The sequence below is a fragment of the Poromitra crassiceps genome (assembly GCF_964638095.1).
Source record: "Poromitra crassiceps genome assembly, chromosome: 2".
Taxonomy (NCBI): Eukaryota; Metazoa; Chordata; class Actinopteri; order Beryciformes; family Melamphaidae; genus Poromitra; species Poromitra crassiceps.
In genome coordinates, this window is record NC_139624.1 from 29876246 (window position 1) to 29902692 (window position 26447).

The 26447-nt window shown below is 43.2% G+C and overlaps 1 protein-coding gene across 1 annotated transcript in view; it reads left to right on the forward strand.

The window, feature by feature from the left end:
• tbc1d22a (TBC1 domain family, member 22a) overlaps positions 1–26447 on the forward strand; it is a 365114-nt gene that overhangs the window by 67635 nt on the left and 271032 nt on the right. Inside the window, exons 7-9 of the mRNA XM_083651077.1 lie at positions 16173–16301; positions 24889–24951; positions 26270–26335. Coding sequence (XP_083507203.1) covers positions 16173–16301; positions 24889–24951; positions 26270–26335 — 258 coding nt within the window. The remainder of the gene's footprint in view (positions 1–16172; positions 16302–24888; positions 24952–26269; positions 26336–26447) is intronic.

The window sequence follows — 26447 nt, forward strand, 5'->3', positions numbered from 1 at the left end:
CACAACATGATGCAACTACATACACATCAAAACACACAACATGATGCAACTACATACACATCAAAACACACACAAGTTGCATCAAACACACACAACATGATGCAACTACATACACATCAAAACACACACAAGCTGCATCAAACACACACAACATGATGCAACTACATACACATCAAAACACACACAAGCTGCATCAAACACACACAACATGATGCAACTACGTACACATCAAAACACACAACATGATGCAACTACATACACATCAAAACACACACAAGCTGCATCAAACACACACAACATGATGCAACTACGTACACATCAAAACACACAACATGATGCAACTACATACACATCAAAACACACACAAGCTGCATCAAACACACACAACATGATGCAACTACATACACATCAAAACACACACAAGCTGCATCAAACACACACAACATGATGCAACTACATACACATCAAAACACAACATGATGCAACTACATACACATCAAAACACAACATGATGCAACTACATACACATCAAAACACACACAAGTTGCATCAAACACACAACATGATGCAACTACATACACATCAAAACACACACAAGTTGCATCAAACACACAACATGATGCAACTACATACACATCAAAACACACACAAGCTGCATCAAACACACACAACATGATGCAACTACATACACATCAAAACACACACAAGCTGCATCAAACACACACAACATGATGCAACTACATACACATCAAAACACAACATGATGCAACTACATACACATCAAAACACACACAAGTTGCATCAAACACACAACATGATGCAACTACATACACATCAAAACACAACATGATGCAACTACATACACATCAAAACACACACAAGTTGCATCAAACACAACATGATGCAACTACGTACACATCAAAACACACACAAGTTGCATCAAACACAACATGATGCAACTACATACACATCAAAACACAAACAAGTTGCATCAAACACACAACATGATGCAACTACATACACATCAAACACACAACATGATGCAACTACATACACATCAAACACACAACATGATGCAACTACATACACATCAAACACACAACATGATGCAACTAGTACATACACATCAAAACACACACAAGTTGCATCAAACACACAACATGATGCAACTACATACACATCAAACACACAACATGGTGGAACTACATACACATCAAAACACACACAAGCTGCATCAAACACACACAACATGATGCAACTACGTACACATCAAAACACACAACATGATGCAACTACATACACATCAAAACACACACAAGCTGCATCAAACACACACAACATGATGCAACTACATACACATCAAAACACACAACATGATGCAACTACATACACATCAAAACACACACAAGCTGCATCAAACACACACAACATGATGCAACTACATACACATCAAAACACACACAAGCTGCATCAAACACACACAACATGATGCAACTACATACACATCAAAACACACACAAGCTGCATCAAACACACACAACATGATGCAACTACGTACACATCAAAACACACAACATGATGCAACTACATACACATCAAAACACACACAAGCTGCATCAAACACACACAACATGATGCAACTACGTACACATCAAAACACACAACATGATGCAACTACATACACATCAAAACACACACAAGCTGCATCAAACACACACAACATGATGCAACTACATACACATCAAAACACACACAAGCTGCATCAAACACACACAACATGATGCAACTACATACACATCAAAACACACACAAGCTGCATCAAACACACACAACATGATGCAACTACATACACATCAAAACACAACATGATGCAACTACATACACATCAAAACACAACATGATGCAACTACATACACATCAAAACACACACAAGTTGCATCAAACACACAACATGATGCAACTACATACACATCAAAACACACACAAGTTGCATCAAACACACAACATGATGCAACTACATACACATCAAAACACACACAAGCTGCATCAAACACACACAACATGATGCAACTACATACACATCAAAACACACACAAGCTGCATCAAACACACACAACATGATGCAACTACATACACATCAAAACACAACATGATGCAACTACATACACATCAAAACACACACAAGTTGCATCAAACACACAACATGATGCAACTACATACACATCAAAACACAACATGATGCAACTACATACACATCAAAACACACACAAGTTGCATCAAACACACAACATGATGCAACTACATACACATCAAAACACACACAAGCTGCATCAAACACACACAACATGATGCAACTACATACACATCAAAACACACACAAGCTGCATCAAACACACACAACATGATGCAACTACATACACATCAAAACACAACATGATGCAACTACATACACATCAAAACACAACATGATGCAACTACATACACATCAAAACACACACAAGTTGCATCAAACACACAACATGATGCAACTACATACACATCAAAACACACACAAGCTGCATCAAACACACACAACATGATGCAACTACATACACATCAAAACACACACAAGCTGCATCAAACACACACAACATGATGCAACTACATACACATCAAAACACACACAAGCTGCATCAAACACACACAACATGATGCAACTACATACACATCAAAACACAACATGATGCAACTACATACACATCAAAACACAACATGATGCAACTACATACACATCAAAACACACACAAGTTGCATCAAACACACAACATGATGCAACTACATACACATCAAAACACACACAAGCTGCATCAAACACACACAACATGATGCAACTACATACACATCAAAACACACACAAGCTGCATCAAACACACACAACATGATGCAACTACATACACATCAAAACACAACATGATGCAACTACATACACATCAAAACACACACAAGTTGCATCAAACACACAACATGATGCAACTACATACACATCAAAACACAACATGATGCAACTACATACACATCAAAACACACACAAGTTGCATCAAACACACAACATGATGCAACTACATACACATCAAAACACAACATGATGCAACTACATACACATCAAAACACACACAAGTTGCATCAAACACAACATGATGCAACTACGTACACATCAAAACACACACAAGTTGCATCAAACACAACATGATGCAACTACATACACATCAAAACACAAACAAGTTGCATCAAACACACAACATGATGCAACTACATACACATCAAACACACAACATGATGCAACTACATACACATCAAACACACAACATGATGCAACTACATACACATCAAACACACAACATGATGCAACTAGTACATACACATCAAAACACACACAAGTTGCATCAAACACACAACATGATGCAACTACATACACATCAAACACACAACATGGTGGAACTACATACACATCAAACACACAACATGATGCAACTACATACACGTCAAACACACAACATGGTGCAACTACATACACATCAAACACACAACATGATGCAACTACATACACATCAAACACACAACATGATGCAACTACATACACGTCAAACACACAACATGGTGCAACTACATACACATCAAACACACAACATGATGCAACTACATACACATCAAACACACAACATGGTGCAACTACATACACATCAAACACACAACATGATGCAACTACATACACGTCAAACACACAACATGGTGCAACTACATACACATCAAACACACAACATGATGCAACTACATACACATCAAAACACACACAAGTTGCATCAAACACACAACATGATGCAACTACATACACATCAAAACACACACAAGCTGCATCAAACACACACAACATGATGCAACTACATACACATCAAAACACACACAAGTTGCATCAAACACACAACATGATGCAACTACATACACATCAAAACACACAAGTTGCATCAAACACACAACATGATGCAACTACATACACATCAAAACACACACAAGCTGCATCAAACACACACAACATGATGCAACTACGTACACATCAAAACACACACAAGCTGCATCAACCGCACACCCACAGTTGCTGTCATGTTCTCTCTCCCAACCTCCTCCCTTTTGTGATTTATGAAGATGAGTTCCTTTTTTTCTAAACTTGAATAGGGAAAATTAATTGCCAGGCACAAATAATTTATTCATGAGCCGCAGTGTGTTTACTCATTAAGCCATTGTTGTGGTTTACAGCTCCTAGTCTGCAGAGAGACAGGCTTTTTCAACACCATGACTCTCCCATTAATTACCGCACAATAGCTAATGTGCCGCAGAAAAGATGCCATTAAAGGTGTGTGTGTGTGTGTGTGTGTGTGTGTGTGTGTGCATGCACTTGTTTTTTGTGGTGGGAGGTTATTGACTGGGGTTTGGACTGTTAACTGCTGCTTTGTTTGGTACTTTACTGAAGTGAGGGTCCGTGTGAAGCCGTGTGAAGCTGCAGAGCATAGCTGCCACTAAGGTGCTGTGTGTGTGTTTATGTGTGTGTGTTTATGTGTGTGTGTGTGTGTGTGTGTGTGTGTGTGTGTGTATGTTTGCGGGTCTCTTTCTGCACAGCTAATGTACCATAGATAACACTCCATTAAATGTTTGTGCATGACGGTGTGACTATCTTTGTCTGTGTGTGTGTGTGTGTGTGTGTGTGTGTGTGTGTGTGTACCTGGCTATTATGTTTGTGTGTGTGTGTGTGTGTGTGTGTGTGTGTGTGTGTGCACTCGCGCATAGTGTCAATTGACAATCTTTTCTGTCACCCCTGAACTTTGGGGCTGCAGGCTCCAGCTGCCCTAGGCCCTTTGTAAATGATGGTTGGACGGAGCACCTCTGCTTCACTGAGGCCAAAAGTAGCATGGAGAGAGAGAGGAAGGGAGGTGGTGTCTCAGAGGAGGCCAAGTAAGTAAAGGAAACAAGGAAGGACGAAAAGAAAAATAAAAGCAAGAAAAGGAGAAATGTAAGAGTTAGTTTGGTCTCCAACATAGTCACCACAGGAAGTTTTGTCTGTTGCTTCTTTCTCTTAACACATTGAGTGCCAGCGACGCCATATGGCGTCAAGATAAATTTACCGTAGGCTGCCAGCGACGCCAAATGGCGTCAATAACTCCAAATTCATATTTTGACGGGGGAATGTCGATCTAAGCCTCTTACATCGCCTCTTACAATATGGGAGCTATTGAATGTGTCTAACCTATTTTACAGAACCCTTAGGTGGCGACAGTGCCCTCCCGATTAGACAAAGGCCAGGAGAAAAGACAGAAGAAGTCATGAGGAAATGGAAATCGCCATTGATATGCTTGAAGCATAACGTCGTTAGCTGTGCCTGTGAACAGCAGTCATCTGCTGCCACAATTGAGCCCCATCCGTGTCCGCTGCGATAGTCCATCCATATGATTTAGTTGTCGACACGGCGACACCAGCGTCTTTATGAAAAGTGACATTATTCTCAGCTGGGAGCCGAGGACACGCTGTAAAAAAGCGGGGGGTGCAGGCAGCGGACTTTTCAGTGCAGATCAAACAGAGCAAACCGCAGCAGAGCAGAGACACTCGACTCCTCCCACCACGGAGGAGGAGGAGGAGGGGGGTGGGGCACGCAGGGCACTAACAGCATACAACCATTGACAGTACACACACACCCATGCAGCAGCAGGCTCGATGTTTGTTCAACTCAAAGCAGAATTCATTCTGTCGCCTTTCTAACATAAAGATGTGATTATCTCAGAAACTAATTTCAGCATGCTCTTTTCGGTCGAAAACACTCTTTTTCAGAGGGGTGTATTTCCAAAATGGAACGGTTTATAAACACAGTTTTCTTTTAAAATGAAACAGAAGGGTTCAAAGTTTCATTGAGGCTATTGGTTGTCCATATAAGAGGAACACAAAAAATTATATGGCTATATTAAAATGCATTGCGGCCTATGTGGCACAGTACAGCACCTTTTGCCCAAGGGCCGTGGCACTCAAAGTGTTAAAAACATGGAGAAGTGTGCGATGAGAATTTAGCAACTTGACATTGAGCGTAATAGAGTGCAACACACGTCTCCACTGTCTGATAACATTTGTCTATGAAACATGTTCATAAACATGTTGGTGTTTCATTCACTGTGTTGTTGGGTAATCACTACTGGGGCAACAGGGTTTCTCCTGCCTCAGAATGGGCCTTTGGGGGGGGGGGGTTTGACTACAACAGTAAGCATGACCAGACGTTCGTGCAGACTTTTGACTTTTGGGTTAGTGTGTGCAGTCAGGGTGATCCTGATGAACACAAATATATCATCATTGTCAGAAATTATGGAGCAATGTGTTTTCACAGCACCCCACGTTTTAGAAAGGTACTTTAACTTTGACATTCTCTAAAATGATACAGTGAAAATGCTAGATCTAGAGTCATACCGCATTCATGACAACTCAGACCACTGGAAGTTTCAACTCAGAACCTCCGCCCCTGGCATATTTGCGTTCACGCTGCACTTCCCGGTCGGAGGGAAAACACAGGGAAAAACCAAGGAGGGTTCTGGGAAGTGGAGGCGGTCATGCAACATTTTGGATGAGATGTGTGCATATGACGTCAACTTGGACAAAGTGGAGCTCTGAATGATACCCGAATTTCCGCCAAACATTACTCTATGCAGGAAGAACCCTGGACAATGCTAGCAATGTCAGAGCCATATCTGAAGTAAGCTTGCAAGGTTTTCAATGGATTTCTCAAAGCCTTCGTACGGTGTGAATTAGCCTTGGGCCAAATCTAAGCCCAGGATTAAAGCTAACTCTGGCTGCTGTCAAGAGCACTCATCTCTGCTGAAGTATCATCTCTGCTGAAGTATCCCAACACTTCACTGCCTTTTCAATCCCATCTGTGGTATGATCCAACGGGGGAATAGATAGGAGGGATCAGCCCCAAAAAATCTCTATTCTCCATCAGGCACACACACAGACTCACAGCCCACCCTATGTTCCATAAAGTTGGCGCAGCCGCCTAATAAAACTTCTTTCCAGTGGTGTCCCCTGTGCCCTTCCCCTGCTCACCAGCATGTCCCCTGTGCCCTTCCCCTGCTCACCAGCATGTCCCCTGTGCCCTTCCCCTGCTCACCAGGATGTCCCCTGTGTCCTTCCCCTGCTCACCAGCATGTCCCCTGTGCCCTTCCCCTGCTCACCAGCATGTCCCCTGTGCCCTTCCCCTGCTCACCAGCATGTCCCCTGTGCCCTTCCCCTGCTCACCAGCATGTCCCCTGTGCCCTTCCCCTGCTCACCGCCCTGTCCCCTGTGCCCTTCCCCTGCTCACCAGCATGTCCCCTGTGCCCTTCCCCTGCTCACCAGCATGTCCCCTGTGCCCTTCCCCTGCTCACCAGCATGTCCCCTGTGCCCTTCCCCTGCTCACCAGCATGTCCCCTGTGCCCTTCCCCTGCTCACCAGCATGTCCCCTGTGCCCTTCCCCTGCTCACCAGCATGTCCCCTGTGCCCTTCCCCTGCTCACCAGCATGTCCCCTGTGCCCTTCCCCTGCTCACCGGCGAGCGGTACCCTATTTGATGTTTTTCCTCCCCTCCAGCAGGCTTGAGCTAGGCTCTTCTTCACCTGACAAAGACAAGAAACAACTTCTCCCACCTCGTTGGATACCTGCTAATGCTCCCCCAATGCCCTGCATTTACCAGCACACAGCATGAACCTGCATTTACCAGCACACAGCATGAACCTGCATTTAGCAGCACACAGCATGAACCTGCATTTACCAGCACACAGCATGAACCTGCATTTAGCAGCACACAGCATGAACCTGCATTTAGCAGCACACAGCATGAACCTGCATTTAGCAGCACACAGCATGAACCAGCACACAGCATGAACCTGCATTTACCAGCACACAGCATGAACCAGCACACAGCATGAACCTGCATTTACCAGCACACAGCATGAACCTGCATGAACCAGCACACAGCATGAACCTGCATTTACCAGCACACAGCATGAACCTGCATTTACCAGCACACAGCATGAACCAGCACACAGCATGAACCTGCATTTACCAGCACACAGCATGAACCTGCATTTACCAGCACACAGCATGAACCGTACATCACTGTCTCCACCATTATTAGCCAGTGTGGAAATTAAAAAGCACAAAGGAGACAAATAAAAGCCAGACAACAGGCTGGGAGGGAGAGAGCAATTTGTAGCCTCATTGGATGCCTCTCTCCGCCCCCCTTCCACTCGGTGGGAGGTAGATGCCACACTTTGCCCCTGGCTCCAAAAAACACATCCGGTTGAACTTCCTATTATTTCACAAATAACACCATTTTGTTTCATTTGTTTAAGGAGCAGTTGGCGTCCGAGCCTGAAGGAGAAGGGAAAATTAAATGGCTTTTCTGCTTTGCGAAAGAATGTCAGCCTGTGGCAATATGTACATTTGCTAATGGAGTGTGGCTGTTCAATGGGAAGTGGTGGGAGAGAGGAGAAAACTAACTGGCTGTGCAAACATTGAAGGCTGAAGGCGTATATGAGATGTATCGATCGGGGCCTCTGGAAGTAGAGGCAGTAGGAACGCATTATAACATTACATGTATGTACAACATTCTACATAATGATATTGCGTTGGAGAAAAGGACAAAGTAGTTTTCTCATTCGTGAGGCAGACTTGTGAGCCCCTTACTGTATGTTGGCGTGCTAGCCTTGTAGCCATTGGTCGGAAATTATGTCGTACTTTGAGGAAGACCAGTATTTTTCAGAGCTACTTTTGAGAGGAGCTGCTTACTTCCAGCAACTGAGCTAAGCTAACGATTCCTCCAAAACCAAACTATAGGTAGGTAGCGGTATGGCAAAAATGTTTGCCAAATGTCCCATTAACATGGCAGCTTGCAGGGTTTCCAAGATGAGTACAGCGATGAATGGAGGTGTCAACCCCCAGCTGATGCTGGAGGAAACAGGAAACATGGTCTGAGGTATGTGTATGTCTGTGCGTAACCAAATACGTTTGCAGCAGCACTCTATCAAACTATGTAGATTGATCTGATCTATTGACTTCCTAAGGAGAGGAGGGCAGGTGAGAGCTAGAAGGAGAGATGAGTGCTACAGTCAGAGTTACTTCTCACAATGAGTTACCAAACAGAGAACTTGTAGTAGTCTTTACATATCATTCTGGCCGATATCAGAGATGGAGACAGAGAAGTTATAGTTTTTGTTTATTCAACTTCTGCTCGACCCATATACTAGGGCGTATCTGTATTTATAGGACAAAGTGCTTCTGTTAAGCAGAAATTAATTTAGTTTGCCTGAACACTTGCTAAACAAATGATTTCATTTAAACTTCCCAAATGGATTCCACAAGTGTATTTTCCTCTCGTTTTGAGGATGAGTGCTGTTTGGCTGGAGGATCCATTACAGGGAGGGAGAGAGGGAGGGCAGAATGGAGAGATGAGCTTCACATGGAGCGATGAACAGACAGAGGAGGAAGCACTGGCAGGTCACACAGAGCCATCACACATTAGTCTTCTTTCAGTCAGTCTGTCTGTCTGTCTGTCTGTCTGTCTGTCTGTCTCTCTGTCAGTCAGTCAGTCTGTCTGTCAGTGTCTCTCGCTCTCTCTCTCTTTCTCTCAACCACTAGACCACAGATAAAATGTAAAGGTCCAGGCAGCAAAAATGTTATGATCTGCACCATTCAAACAAATACTCAATTACTCGTCGCAGCAAAGCAGTGAGAAATGCATCTCCCACCTGACAGAAGCCCATCTGGTCCAGTCAAATCCAGTAAGGTCAGTGGAGTCCGGCAAGCTAATGACTTTAAACAGGAGGAGGTAGGATAATTGTTATTCTGTAATTGTTAAATGGTGCGGGTCTGAGATTTTAGTCTTGTCCCAGTGTGCCAAGTCGTTAATGTTTACCAAGTGAGTGCACCCACATCGCATCAGTAAATCTTAAACTTCTTTTACCTATTATTACTTGCCCCTTTAAAAAAAAGTTAGGTAAAACTACTCCAGTCCAATTGATCATGTGATTCTTCCTAAACATGAAGGCACTTGAGGGTAGAAGATGAACAAAATCTAATTGATGGAAAAAAAAGATCAAAGGTTCAGTTATTTTCGGATGGGCAACCAAGACAAATTGCAAATGACAAGTGGTGCTTGAGTACTGTTTTGAAGAGTTGTTTTGCTTTGTGAATATTTGAGCGTTCCAGCGCCTGCTTCTAATACACTTCAGATTTTGTTGTTCAGTTGCGGTGGACTTTTTAAGCCTGCCAACACAAGCACCCACTTGCAGCATTTTGCGCTTACTGTATACAAACGTATACTCTCAGAGACTGCCTGACACACACTCTGACACACACGCCCAGGAGTACACACCATTGAGCTATATTAAATATGGAGAGATGGTGGCTATCTCCGCCCAGTAGGGTCAAGTGAAGCCGAAATCCTGCCAGATCAGTGAACCAGATTCTGCACAGTAGCTCCGTTGAGTTAGAACCTCTGTTACCGCTTTCAGACAGACACGGTTCTGGTTCTGGCTCTGGTTCCGTTCTGGAGTCTCAGAACCTTGGTGCTTTCTGGCGAACCAGCCCGCGTTCACACCAGTTTAAGCGGAACCAAAGTGGGAGGACATTATTCGGTAGTCCTTCTTCAGTTTTTTAAGTTTATTAATTATTTGGTCTGGTGTTCGAGTGAACCCAGCCTTGGCCATCTCTTCCGCAAGTTCGGCATACGACTTGCTTTTTCTTGTACTGCTTTCTAGCTTTTCTTGAGATTCGGTAGATGCCCAAATCGCCACTGAACATTTGGTTTCCTCAGGAGACCACTGCAAATTCTTTTTCTCCATGTTGTCACTGCCGCCTTCTCCTTCCTGCTCATTTTCACAGCCTAGAATGAGACACGCCCACTGATGATGTCACGGTTCCCAAGGAAAAACCAACTATTTTTCGGTTCCGCTGAGAACCAACTTTTCAGGTTCCGAACCAATTGTTTTTTCGGTCTGAACACCCCGGCCGGTTCAAATTTGAGTTCGGGAACCGGAACCGGCACGGAGCCCTGCTGGTGTGAAAGCCCTATGTAAGGTCCCCGTCCCCTCTGAACTTTCTTATGTAGAGCTCTGTAAATATGGCACTTTAAGTTGTAATATTTTTTGTCTCTGGAAAAGTAACCAGGAAGATTCCCACTATGAGATCAGTTGATCAAAATGATGCCTGTACGAAAATCAGAATTTCGTTGTCGGAGATTGCTCCTAGCAGCCAGACAAGTCACACCTCCGGGCTGATCTCAGCCTCTCACTGAGCTATAAGGGGGAAATTATCCGATGATTATCGGATAATTTCCAATTATCATTTATGCCAATTATCTTCTCTGACTGTATATCCCACTGAGCTATATCTTATTTATGTCAATGGTATATCATTACAACAGCTAAGAGAGGAGCTTGTGAAGAACGAACATCCCCACAGTCAAAGCATTTCCCTGAGATATCCATATATAAAAACGTTTATTGCTTTAATACCAAAAATAAAACCTCCAGTTTGTATTGCTAGCGATTAGCTAATGCCTGGTGGTTGTGTATCTTATACCCGGGACGGGAGTTAACGTTATAAAGCACATTTCCTGGCAGTTGGACAACCTGGTAAGTTCTGAAAATATGTGTCTATTATTGTTATTCCAGCTATCATTATCGGTTGTTAAAGTCCCTGGAAACCAGAAATATTTTTTTATTATTTAGCATTTTGAGTTCATCATATCACAGGAACCTATGTTAATAAAGCACCTGCCAAATTTGATCGTCTTCATTGCCATCATCATCATCATCCAACTACTGTATCAGTTCATTGCTCTCCTCTTCTCCCTCTGCCAAACAGCCATACCATATTTTAAATTAGCATTTATTTATTATATTATTAATTTAACATTAGCCTACCGCCCACACATTCAGTTGTTTGTGTTTCATTGGAAAGAAGTCATAGCAACGTTATTAGTCTCGCTTGCCAGACACTCCCAGCAAAGCAACATAGAAGGCACGCTAACGTAGCTAGCTACCAAGCTAACGCCAACCAAACAAACAGCACTGCAGCACTAGCGTTAGACAAAACAAGCAGACTTACCAAATAGTAGGTAGACGCCAGGTTTCCAATACATGTCCAGTATAATGGGTATAATCCATACTGCATTTATGATCGCTGTTCCGCTGAGAGAAATGCACTTTTACAAGGCACAACTGAGCTACGTTAGCGTAAGTTGCCCACTGCTCCTGGTTAGACAGCGTCTCAGCACGTTGTCTACAGCAGGGATACTCAACTTGCTTTGCCCGGGGGCCACCTTCGTGAAATGATAGAAGGCCAGGGGCCAGTTAATAAACAATCAATATACATTTTTCTGTAGCGGATTGTAGGTTTTTGGGGTGTCAGCCGGAGTTTAGTCTGACAATGTTGTGCACACCGGATAGTTAGTTAGGTTAAGTACATACATAAGTGCCTGGGTAGCGAGCAGACGGCGGTATTTGACAATTTAGCAGCTAAATCATAGATTATTGAAAGATATTCCATATTCCAGACTGAAATGCTATAACAGAAGTGGAGTATTGGCCAGAATGACATGAACATTTGGACACTTATTCAGCGGGTATCTTGCATGTTGCCCGCGGGCCGCCAGTTGAGTATCACTGGCCTACAGGAATCCGTAAAATATAAAACTGTCTGACAGGATGAAACTTCCGCCTGACTTCCTCCAAAACAACGTCATTACCGTAAGTGACTGAATTTAGTCAACACAAAAACATACAGTGCAAAATACCGTATTTATCTAAAAAACGCCCCGGCGGGAAAATGAGTCAGGCGCTTATGCTAAATCAATTTGGACCCGGCGGTAAAGGGAAGACCCGGCGGCAATTAGAGTACAGGCGGTTATTGGAAGAATTACGGTAACCGATAACGTAGCTGGAGTAACTAATAAAATACATATTTTCTGAACTTACTTCAGTCCCCAACCAATGTTACTTCCTCGCGCACCTTTCTCAAAACAATGTCCTTTTTATTGTGGTCCATCGATATGTCTGGGAGATAACAGATCAAGCCGTTTTACCAAGCAGTAGCTGTTTCTTGTCTATGTAAAACTAACGCTAGATCTATAATATGAAGAGCCTATCCAGCCAATGAAGGCTTGAGACTGGCTGCCACAGCTGTCAATCATCCCTTTTTATATGTCAAATAACTGCTTAAAAACAAACTGATCAGAAAAATGACCACTTGCACAGGCATTAGCATGATAATAACTATCTAAAATGATACAACCCACCTTTGGAAAAAAAAAGATCTGACGTGTACTGTGATTATTTCGGTTGTGATTTCCCCATCCACTAACATGGGGAGGCGGGCCTTGTGACCTATACTGGCACCTGCCGCCAGAGCGGCGATCTAACAGCGGCTTCACTGAACGGGACCAGATGCTCTGTCCATTCATATATGTCGATGGTACACACACACACACACACACACACACACACACACACACACACACAAACACACACACACACACACACACACAGAAAGAGCATTGCAGCGAGAGGTGCAAAGGATTTGGTCAATCAACAAATACAAATTGTGTCATTTATAGAGTCTGTGATCCTGAGTGGAGGAGTTTGCAATTTAGCCTTTCTCAGAGAGCTGATTTCCATGTGCAACTGACAACTCTGTGTGAGTGTGTTGGGCTCAGACTGGTGTATTGATATTATGAGTGGAAATAGATATTGTCCGCTCATATTTTCTGAAGTTTGTAACTGGACCCAGATTGCTATCTGCTCAATTGTACCAGACTGTATTACATTTCACACATTGTCTAATATGAACAATTTAAAGGAGCTTCGGGGAGACATTGAACTGGTTATGAAACAGTCTGAAAGTCTACTGAAGCCTCACGACACGTCTTAAGCTTAATTTATACTTATTATAAAGTGTCGCTCAGCACATGGTCGCAGACGAAAAATAAAGTGTCGCTCATGTTGCTGCATTTATGCTTCTCTCCACGGCGCAACGGTCACGTGACGCTAGAGACAGAGGGAGGCAGAGAACTAGTGCAGTGCAGACAGGCAAGAGAGGGAATGCTGTCAGTGAACCCACGTCGCCGCATATAACGACACACAACCACACAATCACTTCCTCTCTCTCTGGGAAGTTGGTCACGGTGTTCTTTGTGATTTTCACGAAGTCATACATCAAGGACAGGCTGATAAAAATACCGGGGACACGCTCATTAATTTCATTTCAGCGAAAACTAAAACAAGGAAGTCGCGCGTGCCCGTCTATATAGCCAATCAGACTTGCGCGACATTATGTGACGTAGTCAGCGACACTAGACATTTCACCAGGTAGCAGACACTGCTCGCAGACACTTGAAAGTGTCGACTCAAGTCCTCATTTCTGTCTGCGACCATTTCAAAAGTGTCGGCAGACGAAGCATAAATTGGGCTTTACCTGCATCAGCAAATTAGCTCATCAGCGAGGAGATTGGCGATTTCTATACAGTATATAGTCGGCCTGTTCGAATACCTCTACTCAGCATACTGTCTACTCTTTCTCAAGGTGTATCTACTGTATACTACTAATATGAAATTATGTATGCGGGCTGTTATAGAGTATACAGTCAAGTCAACTTTATTTATAGAGTAGATACAGTGTGTATCCCAGAATGCATCTTGCACCAGCTCGAAGCTAGAGCCCAGCCAACATGGCCGCCCGCAAAGCAGGGCTGAAAAGCTGTTTAGTTTTAGCTCTTTAAATGTTAATATGGGATTTGGTGAACTTTTAATAATGTTAGGAGGCAAACCTGCCACTGTAGATCCCCATAATGAGGTCAGTTTGATCAAAATAATGTCTATTTGGATCCTCGATTTCCAAGCACCAGGGACCCGCGGCTGGCAGACCACTCCAAGCCGATTTCAGTTGTCCGTACGCGTACGTAAGTCCGTCTGATGTTCGTTAACGCAATATCTCAGGAACGCGTTGACGGAATTTCGTCAAATTTGGCTCAAACGTCCACTTGGATTCAAAGATGAACTGATTCGATTTTGGTGGTCAAAGTTCAAGGTCACTGTGACCTCGCAAACAACATTTTCTACCTCGTTAACGCGATATCTCAGACACGCCTTGACTGAATTTCTTCACATTTGGCTCAAAAGTCAAAGTCTGGACAGACATTGATGTCGACTGCTCACTTGTTGGCAGAGGCATATACAGTATCTGCGGTCGTTCTACTTAGCCACAACTACCCTTAAAGGAGCCGCATGTGGCTCTAGAGCCTCGGGTTGAGTATCACTGCTCTAAAGCATCAGGGGCCGGTTGCACCAACTGGTCTTACACTGGTCTTAAGCTAAGTTGGTCGTAACTTTACGACCTAACAGCTACGCCGGTTGCACCAAGACGGCTTAAGCCTTCTTTTCACTACGACCAGGCGTAACTCTTACGCCTGGTCAGGAGGAGGCGTAGAGCCTGCCTGTAACAGAGATCTCCGCGGAGACCTTTTTGAGTCCTTACCGTCATCGTCGTAACACAGCCAGTTCTCCGTCTTTGAAGCACGATGTTAGATTATAACTAACTAGTTGTGTGGCTTAGCCTTCCCAAATGTTACCGTTAATTTTTTTGAATTTAATACATAGAATTGGGAACGTTACATTCAATTTCATTCAGACTGTCTGTCTGGCTCAATCACCGCCATTTTTCCCCCGGAGCGAGGGAGGGTGAGATGAGGGAGGGTGTAGTGATGCACATACAGTAGTGGCTGATAGAGCGTAGTGGCACAGTGACACTCCAAGCAGGTCGTGAGGCACATTTTTGTGCCAATCAGGGGACATTCCCTGGCAATTCACATTGCTATGACCGGCGTAGTTAAGACCAGACGTAAGCCATGTTGGTGCAACAGGCGTAAATCCACTCTAAAGACTGGTCTTAACTAAGACCGACGTAGGAGTTACGACCAGGCATAGTTAAGACCACTTGGTGCAACCAGCCCCAGGTGTGTATAGCTTTGAATTCCTGTAATCAGCTTTTTACCTTTTTACCTTTCTCTCTCTCTCTCTCTCTCTCTCTCTCTCTCTCTCTCTCTCTCTCTCTCTCTCTCTCTCTCTCTCTCAGGGTTACCTGCCAGCCAATGCAGAGAGGAGAGAGAGCGTCCTACAGAGGAAAAGACAAGAATACTTTGGCTTCATCCAGCAGTACTACGACTCCCGCAACGACGAGCACCACCAGGACACATACAGACAGGTACACACGCTCTCTCTCACACACACACACACACACACACACACACACACACACACACACACACACACACACACACACACACACACACACACACACAGCAAAACGTTCCAAATCCATTTAGGAGAACAACTTCTTGTCATCCAAGGTATTCCCTCAGCACAAACCCAGGACCCGTGTGTGTGTGTGTTTGTGTGTGTGTGTGTGTGTGTGTGTGTGTGTGTGTGTGTGTGTGTGTGTGTGTGTGTTGGGACATACAAGATTTGGGGCTGTAGACAGGATTACTAGAACAATTTTCTTCCTTTCTCTCTCTCTCTTTCTCTCCCTCTCTATGTGTGTCTCTCTCACTCTCATAAAGGACCACTGTCTGTCTCTTTCACATTTATTCACATACTGTGTACACACAGCAGCACCCAGACAAGACATCATCTTCTATGTTGCCGAGGCCACTGTAAAATGTGTGTGTGTCTGCCTGTGTGTATGCGTGTTTGTGTGTTTGTGTGTGTGTAGGGGTGTCACGATACACTCAGTTCACGATACGATACGTATCGCGATACTGGGTTCACGATAACGATACGATACGATACGATTTTAACAATATTTTTTAAAACTTGAATAATGACAATATATGACTGGAAAAGTAGTATTTTATTTGAAATGCACAAATACAAAACATGCTGTTGTGGGAAATTGTTATTACAATAACAACTAGAAAAAACATGAGATTGGAGATAAGGCTTATCTTGAAATAGAATGAGTTACACCGTCACTTAGATTTACTTTGAACTAAAAGGTTTCTCAGCAGTATAAATTCTCATTATGCATCTTCAGTTTTTCTTCAAACTCAAACAACAAGACTTTTCTTAGTCTATTTTTTATGCATCTTCAGTTTTTCCTGTCAAGTAAACAGTTTTGCCAGAAACTCAATTGAATGATTTCTCTCCTGTATAACTTCTCATGTGTCTCTTCAGAGACTTGTTCAACTGAACTACTTTCCACACATTGAACTTCAACAAACAAAGACGTTTCTTTGTCTATTTTTGAAAAAAAAAAAAAAAAATTTTTTTTTTTTTTTTTTTTTTTTTCACGATATGAGATTTCATCTCAACGATACATATCGTGACGTTTTACTATCGCGAAATTTCGTGGGACGATATATTGTGACACCCCAAGTCAAGTCAAGTCAAATTTATTTATATAGCACCTTTCATACACAAAGGCAATTCAAGGTGCTTTACAAAAAAATAATCGAAAAAACAAGCAGCAAAGCAATGCACATATAAAAAACACATAAAAAACACAGCCGACAGTTTTAGTTAAAATATATACTCAAATTAACAAACATGAAACATTATTTCTGTTTTAAATAAGTTACAAGGCATTCTTCAGTATTATTATTACATGTACAGTCCATTTGTTGGAAATGTACAGGAAAAAAAAATAAAAAATTACAGGCCGAGAGAGGCAGTAGTTTAGTAGCAGTTAAAAGCAAGAGTAAACATAAAGGTCTTTAGCTTGGATTTAAAAATAGGCAGAGTAGGGGCAGATCTAATGTGTTCAGGGAGTTTGTTCCAGTTATGAGAAGCATAGTGGGAGAACGCGGCTTCACCATGTTTTGATTTGGTCCTCGGGACAATTAGTAGACCAGTGCCTGAAGATCTCAGGGATCTGGATGGTTCATAGTGTAGAAGCATTTCAGAGATGTAGTGTGGGCCTGACCCGTTGAGAGATTTGTAAACTATTAGCAGAATTTTAAAGTCTATTCTAAGATTTACTGGCAGCCAATGCAGGGATTTGAGAACTGGTGTAATGTGTTCAGCTTTCTTGGTTCTTGTTAGAACTCTAGCAGCCGCATTCTGAATGAGCTGTAGTTGTTTAATAGCTTTTTTGGGAAGACCATTGAAAAGACTGTTGCAGTAGTCTAGCCTGCTAGAAATGAAAGCATGAATTAGTTTTTCAAGATCTTGTTTGGACATATAGCCTCTAATCCTTGCTATATTTTTTAGATGATAGAAGGCAGATTTTCTTATAAGCTTGATGTGGGAGTTGAAATTTAGATCAGAGTCAATAATAATGCCAAGATTTTTTACCTGGTCCTTTGGCTTCAAGGATAGGGATTCGAGGTGAGCAGTAACTTTGAGCCTATCTTCTTTTTTGCCGAAGACAATTATCTCTGTTTTGTCTTTATTAAGTTGGAGAAAATTCTGGCACATCCAATCATTAATTTGCGCAAGGCACTGACACAGTGTCTCTATGGGGGCATAGTCATCCAATGAGAGGGCTATGTAGAGTTGGGTGTCATCTGCATAGCTATGTGTGTGTGTGTGTGTGTGTGTGTGTGTTTGTGTGTGTGTGTGCGTGCGCCGTGCGTTCGTGCATGCGAGTATGTGTGTGTGTGTGTGTGTGTGTGTGTGTGTGTGTCTGTGTCTATCTGTGTGTGTGTGTTTGTGTGTGTGTGTGTCTGTCTGTCTGTCTGTGTGTGTGTGTGTGTGTGTGTGTGTGTGTGTGTGCGTCTGTGTGTGCGTGCGTGCGTGCATGCGAGTATGTGTTTGTCTGTGTGTGTGTGTGTGTGTGTGTGTGTGTGTGTGAGAGAGACATGGAGGAAGTGTGTTCTAGCCTGGTAAACCATCGTGATCACATGAACTCACATTCTGTTTTCTTCTGTGGATCAGCCCACCCCCAGCCCGCCTCCGGAAATGGCAAAGTGCACGGGCCAATCAGAGACCTGCCTCGTAGATGACGGTTAACAGTCGTTAAAGGATGGGTTTTCCGTGGGGAATATGAATATATATTAAATCTCACGCCCCTAAGGTTTTCGAATCCGTTGAAATTTTTGAAATTGGATATTCACTGCCAGAGATATCAAGCATCTCTCACATATTTTTTGGGCCAGCCGACGCGTTTCGCGTCATCTGGCCTAAGTCCGCCTTGCGGAAGTCGTGCACCTATGAACTACAACTGTTGTTGGCCATGGTCCCGCCTCTAGAGGTCCTCCACGCCCCTTCAGAGGCCTTGACCAAAACAAAAACGCAGCCATCTTGTCAACCGCCTAGCCTGCTGTAGCTAATATTAGCTTCCCATAGTTCCTTGCAAAGAGACCATTATCTCGGGAACGGAAGCACTAATCGACACGGGACTGGCGGCATTGGAAAGCTCGTCAAATTTTACATCTAGTAGTAGGTGGGTTGAAGTAACGAAATCAACGCTGAGCAATGTACCCGTTTTTACACATTTTTACAGAAAATAGTTACAACATCAGATGCGCGTAACTCCTACGAAAATGCCTTAAAATGCATGAAATTTTTTTTATGAAGACATCTCCCGACATATATACTACCGTTTACATTTGGTGCAATTTGGAGGCAATTGATTTTCGATTTATTTTCGATTTATTTCTTCTTCTCTCCATGTCTTCTCTCCATGTCTTCTTCTTCTTTGAGTTTTATGGCGGTTGGCAAACATATATGTGCATTACCGCCACCTACTGGAGTTTGATATCAGCCAAACGCCTGAGGGGTGGGCATGGAAACGAAGGCCACGCGAGCCCAGTGCATTGTGGGAAATGTAGTATTTCGAGTCCCCGCACCCCCCCCCCCCCCCACCACCCCCCCCCCCACACACACAGAGTGGATTTCTGGTGATATCTCAGGCTGTAAACAACCAATTTCAAAAATTTCAACGGATTCTAAAACCTTAGGGGCGTGAGATTTAATATATATTCATATTCCCCACGGAAAACCCGGCCTTTAACAGTAACGGTGGCTCCCGATGCAACGCGCCGTAACATTGACATTAGTAGAGGAAACGCGAGGACACGCTTTACAAACAGAGTAATTTTAACATACAGAAAGTTAACTCTAACTTATTTTACGGGGGCATTAAAAGCCATTACAGCTGATAATGCATTGCAGAGAAGCTTGGCTGATCACACATAATGCCGTTTTGCGTGGAAAAAGGGCCACCTGGAGGGACCATTGATTGTTGCACCAGCTAACCTTAGCTGCTAACGTTAGCTCAGTAAGTTTATCCAGATGGTTATCATAATTAATACAGTAGAAAATACAGTGTTGTGGAACCTGCAATGGCTTATTAGATATTTCCAATACAGATTATGTTTTCGCCCCCGTCTGTCCGTCCGTCCGTCCGTCCGTTTTTTTTACTTGGTCAAATCAAGCGATTCAACTATCTTTAGAGTCAGGAGACACATAACATTTCACTCTGACTGAAACAAAATAAAAATGTTGACTTTTTTATCAGTTTAACACATTCACTGCCAGCCGTTTTTCAATACTGTAGTTAGCTTCTGCCAAGGTTTTTTTTTGAGGATTCTGGCTCATCTTTCAAGAGCCGAGGATTCGTTTCTGTTAGGATTTTGTGAACACACAATATCTCAAAAGAACTAATAGAATGTGTGCTTTCTCTGTCTAAAAGAGTTAGTTTGTAGAGTTAGTAGTTATGTAAGCATTAGCAGTTGAATACAGCATGGTTTCAGCGTCTGAAAATTTATTCTGAGATAAACGGCTTTTTGTGAAATTCGATAGAACAGTCACTTTAACCATTCATTTTTGGCATCAGTAAGACGTCAGACATCTAAACAATAGTTTTGAACAGTAATTTCCTCCATAACAGCAGGAAACACCCCTCTCCTTCAAACTCCTCCCTCCGTGTGTGTTCTTCTTGGCTGCAGCGGGCGTGTCACAAGCTCGTTTCTGCTGCTGTTGTAACCTCGCGTCACCAGGCTCACTGCTTTGCTGCTGCTCCTGCCTGCTGGCGGCCGCTCGGCAAGTCTGGATATGGGCTCGCTCGTTTTTTGCGGTTTCGGTTGAGAGCTTTGATGAAGCTTTTGCGATTCTGGTCTTATTTATGCTGCGTGTTTCAAAGTGTCTTGCACCCATAATCTATTATGCAAATTTGCAACCCCCCCCCGCCAGCTCCCAAACGCGAAAGCGAAAGCGTTTTCGCCAATCCATTTTCATGAGAATGGCTTCCTCACACTGCTTTTTGCTTGCCTTCCTCTAGTTTGGAGAGCACTGTCGCCACTTAGTGGGTCGGTGGAATGGGTTGTACACGTTCGGTTGCTCCAATATTTTTATAGGAGACGTGGGGAGCGTTGATCCACGTCCCACCGTCAAAAAAAAAAAAAAAAATTTTTAAGCCGAGATATCTCGTCATTGGCAGTCAACCGTTGGATTCTGTAAGCCGAGATATCTCGTCAATGGCAGTGAACGTGTTAATTTAAAAAAAGTATGAATTATGAATTAATTAAAAAATAAGAAAAATCGAATATTAAAATAATAAAGCACTGAAAATCGAATTGATTATAGAGGAATTGACGGCCCTATTGTCAATTGCAAACACACATTTCTCATATTCCATTCAATTTCCCCTTCCCGTTTTCTTCTGTGCTGCATCAGAGAACTGACATACTTTCTTTTGATGTTTGTTTGGATGGCGTCTTCAAGCCTCTTTTCTGCCAAGTTCTCTAGACCGACAGCTGCACGCACTGTTTGTTTTGATGGAGTGGGCACTGTTGTCTAGTGTGTTTGTATTTGTGTGTACTGTGAGATCATGTGTGTGTATTGGTTTTGTGCTTTTCCATTTTGTGAAATCGATTGCCAAAATGTATAAGGCACAATGCAATGTGCAATGTGTGTTTTTGTATGTACAGTATTTTGTGTACTGTATGTGCTTTTGTTTTTGTAGGTGTGTTTGTGTACATGTATGTACCTGTCTGTCTGTCTGTCTGTCTGTCTGTCTGTCTGTCTGTTGGTCTGTCTGTCTGTCTGTCTGTCTGTCTCTCTGTCTGTCTGTCTGTCTGTTGGTCGGTCTGTCTGTCTGTCTGTCTGTCTGTCTGTCTGTCTGTCTGTCTGTCTGTCTGTTGGTCTGTCTCTCTGTCTGTCTGTCTGTCTGTTGGTCTGTCTGTCTGTCTGTCTGTCTGTCTGTCTGTCTGTCTGTCTGTCTGTCTGTCTGTCTCTCTGTCTGCCTGTCTGTCTGTCTGTATTTATTTATTTGGGCTAGTTTGGGCCATCTGAGTTTCTCTCTCCATCTGTCATCATAGCTTCCGTTTGTCCTTGTATCTGTTTGTATCTACTTATCTATGTGTTTACCTATTCGAACACTGTGTGTGTGTGTGTGTGTGTGTCAGCATGCGGGAGCGCATGTGTGTTTGTGTGTGTCTGCGTGCACGCGTGTGTGTGTGTGTGTGTGTGTGCATTCGGACGTAGCCATTGTAGAAGTCGCCATGTTTTGCTTTCTAAAGCACTGCTGCAGTCTAGTTCTATCCCAAGATTCTTTTTTTTTATCGAGCTCAAATGAAAAATGACTTTATTTTATTTTAGATGACATCCCTGGTTATACAGTGCACCTATATTTAACAATGTATGCAAAATAATAATAATCACAAAAATCTTTTCAAATTTTTTCACATCAAAAGTTCATTCATCAAGAGTTAATTCATAATGTCATCTACAGTTTGCTGACATCAGGTAGTACTATCAAATTTCTACCCCATTTCAACCAATCATATCACAACATGACAGCTGTCAATCAGTCTTCATGGCGAGGAGAAAATTCTGAGCAGGCAACATGGCTGCCTAGTGCCTACATGGGTAGACTTTTCTAGCCCATAAATGTTGGCCAATAAGTATGTAACATAAAGCATACAAAATAAAACAAATGGTAAATTTAATGTAGAATGTAAAAGGACATGTACCTGGCTCGTTAACTTGCATTCCAGGAATATCGTTATTTACTGCGACTCGTCGGACATTTCAAGGTGGGCAACCGGCTCTCCCCCTCCGGAAAAAGCACTCTCTCTGCTGCCCCCGGAGGCAGCCGGCCGCCCGGTCCTCTGCTCCTCTGCTCGCGCAGTGAGCCAGCCAGCGACTCTGCTCTCCACAGCGCTGTATTTACATTATGTTGTGTTTCTACATAGACTGACATTAAAACGTGACAGTAGCTTTCAGATTTGTCTGGTAAAATACAGTATTTTGCGGTGCGGAGTGGGATCCATCCATCCATCCATCCTAAGTAGCATTCAAGCGCCAGGATTGGCCAACGTCAACTCCAGTCCCTAATTCCAGACACACCCACATTCCAACAGTCAAATTCAACTCCTCCATACATATGTCCTGCCTCTCTACCCTGTTTCACTGGGAATATAGCATCATAAGGACCATACATATGTCCTGCCTCTCTACCCTGTTTCACTGGGAATATAGCATCATAAGGACCATACATATGTCCTGCCTCTCTACCCTGTTTCACTGGGAATATAGCATCATAAGGACCATACATATGTCCTGCCTCTCTACCCTGTTTCACTGGGAATATAGCATCATAAGGACCATACATATGTCCTGCCTCTCTACCCTGTTTCACTGGGAATATAGCATCATAAGGACCATACATATGTCCTGCCTCTCTACCCTGTTTCACTGGGAATATAGCATCATAAGGACCATACATATGTCCTGCCTCTCTACCCTGTTTCACTGGGAATATAGCATCATAAGGACCATACATATGTCCTGCCTCTCTACCCTGTTTCACTGGGAATATAGCATCATAAGGAATTAGATGACCTGAAAATGCCATTTCAGCTTGACTTTAAGAAAAATCAACCTTGGCTCTCTTTTCAGCCATCAGAAAATCAAAAGAATGGTCTGGTAACTTGCTGGTTGAAAGACACTGGAGTTCTGTGTTACCATCAACTGATTTTGGTGTACTGTAACAAAAGATTCTCGATTCTCTCTCCCCTCTCCACCCCCCAGGGCAGAAGTTTGCCAATGTGGGGGGATTTAACCTGGGTCGTTCAGTTAAAGGGAAGCCTCCTAACTTACCACGTGACTAACAGGCACTGTACACCAGATGACTTACGGCTGCGTAATCGACTCTCGCCCATGTTAATAGATGGGCGATACATGCGGTACGGAGAAATTACACACCTGTTCCATTTTTGTAGGATCCCGCATACGTCAGACAGATTACTTGAGAGTGGGTCTGTTCACAGCCGTACCGGAGCTGTACCGCATCTGTTGTGGAGGCGGTGTACATTAGCCCTTACACCTCAAGTTGTCACTGCATTTCATTTGCATTTACTTGTACAGTACCTTGAGTCCGCACATGACCCATTCAAAAAACGTTTAGAAAATCTTGACTACACAGGACGTACACACACACACACACACACACAGTGAATTTAATCAGAACCTGTCTTTGACCGGCCGCTTCTTGCTGCACGGTGTGTGGTCAGGATTTCCCCTGAGGTTTGGGATTGTTGCCACAGACTCAAGATGAAGTAAATCCAAATGAATTGCAATAGCAATATGTTGAGGTCATTTGGGCTGTACACCCAAACCTAAGTATCCAAGTGCAGGATAGATGGATGACAAATACATGAAAGGGACTTGTACAATGACAACCTGTGTGTGTGTGTGTGTGTGTGTGTGTGTGTGTGTGTGTGTGTGTGTGTGTGTGTGTGTGTGTGTGTGTGTGTGTGTGTGTGTGTGTGTGTGTAAGTGTAAGTGTAAGTGTAAGTGTGTGTGCGTGTGTGTGTGTCTAACACCTTTCTCTCCCATGTTGCTGTCAGATCCACATAGACATTCCTAGGATGAGTCCTGAGTGCTTGGTGCTGCAGCCCAAGGTGACAGAGGTAAGGCGGACTGGCACGGATTGGACTGCAGATATACGCCACTCCACTCTCATCTGTGGCAAGCCGCACGCACAACACAGACACTCTGGCCCGGTCCGGTCCGGTTCGGTCTGGTCTATTTCAGTCGGCTTTGCTCCAGCCTCTGTCCTGCATCCATCTGGCTCCCTTCTGACCAAACTGTCCGCCTGTCATATTGTTCATCCGTGGGGTTGACACTCTGAAATGGTGGTGGTTTGAAGGTGGTTACATAAACACTGTTTCTCACACACATGCACCCGCACACGCACATGCAGACTGATACAGTATATATTCAAAACAACAGAAAGACACACTCTCACCCGCGCATGCACAAGCAGATTCATATACACCTGCAGATACTCTATGTATACTGTATATGTACATACACAATAGGGCTGCAACGTATGGATCACCCCCCACAGTTTGACATGCATGTGCACCGTGGATTAATTGCTAATTTCACCATCCGTGTGAATACAGTTTAACTGCCGCTGTTACTTTTTGAAAGTGTAACAATTAACAGATTGTGCTGTGGGCGGGACGCTGAGCAAGACTACAGAGGCAGCTGCATCAGAGTCAAAGTAGCAAATAATTGTTTATTTATCTCTATTTCTTGAGTAAATAATTATTCTTACATTTTTTTGTTTATTTAAATTCATATTCTTGTTTCTTTGTTTCTTTCTTTACCACTATGCTGAGAACATCTGCTCTGTTTTTTAATAAAAGTAGCACATTTTTAATTCATTATTCTTTTCTTTTTTTTGCTGATCCGAAACATTATCCGATCCATGACATCAAAACCGTGACATGATCCGATCCGTGAGTTCTGTGATCCGTTGCACCCCTAATACACAAAAACAACAGACGTGGATGTACTGACACATTTATATACTGTAGACCGTTTTAGCAGAATTCTGTTGCTAAGAAACAGTTTGGACTCTAGTTTATTTCCTGTCAGCTGTTGTATTAGCAAACACTGCAACAGGAAGTAAGCTATGGTCAATTTAGAATGTTTATGTTGTCAAGTTGAAACGGTCGATACACACAAGCTGATACAATTGCAGACACACCAACATGTTCATGTACAGATACAAAAATGCACAAACGCATTCAAGACCACCACTGCTGCCCATTTCAGATCACCAAAACCCCATGTCTGCCTTCAATCAAGGATGCCAATCCACTAACTATTCCTCCCTCTGTCTCTCTCTCTCTGTCCCTCTCTCTGTCTGTGATGGCCAGATCTGTGCTAACCTGCCTGTTGCTTCTGTGTTTGTCTTTTCTCTCTCTCTCTCTGCAGATTCACATTGACATACCGAGAACTAATCCTCTTATTCCTCTCTTTCAACAAGCTTCTGTCCAAGAGGTGAGACTCCCTGCTGCACACACATCAACTCACCTAGCAGGGTTTTTCCCCGGCTTTTGGGCAGATTTGGGTTGTTACATCACCACGGGCACTGGTTTTGTGTGTGTGTGTG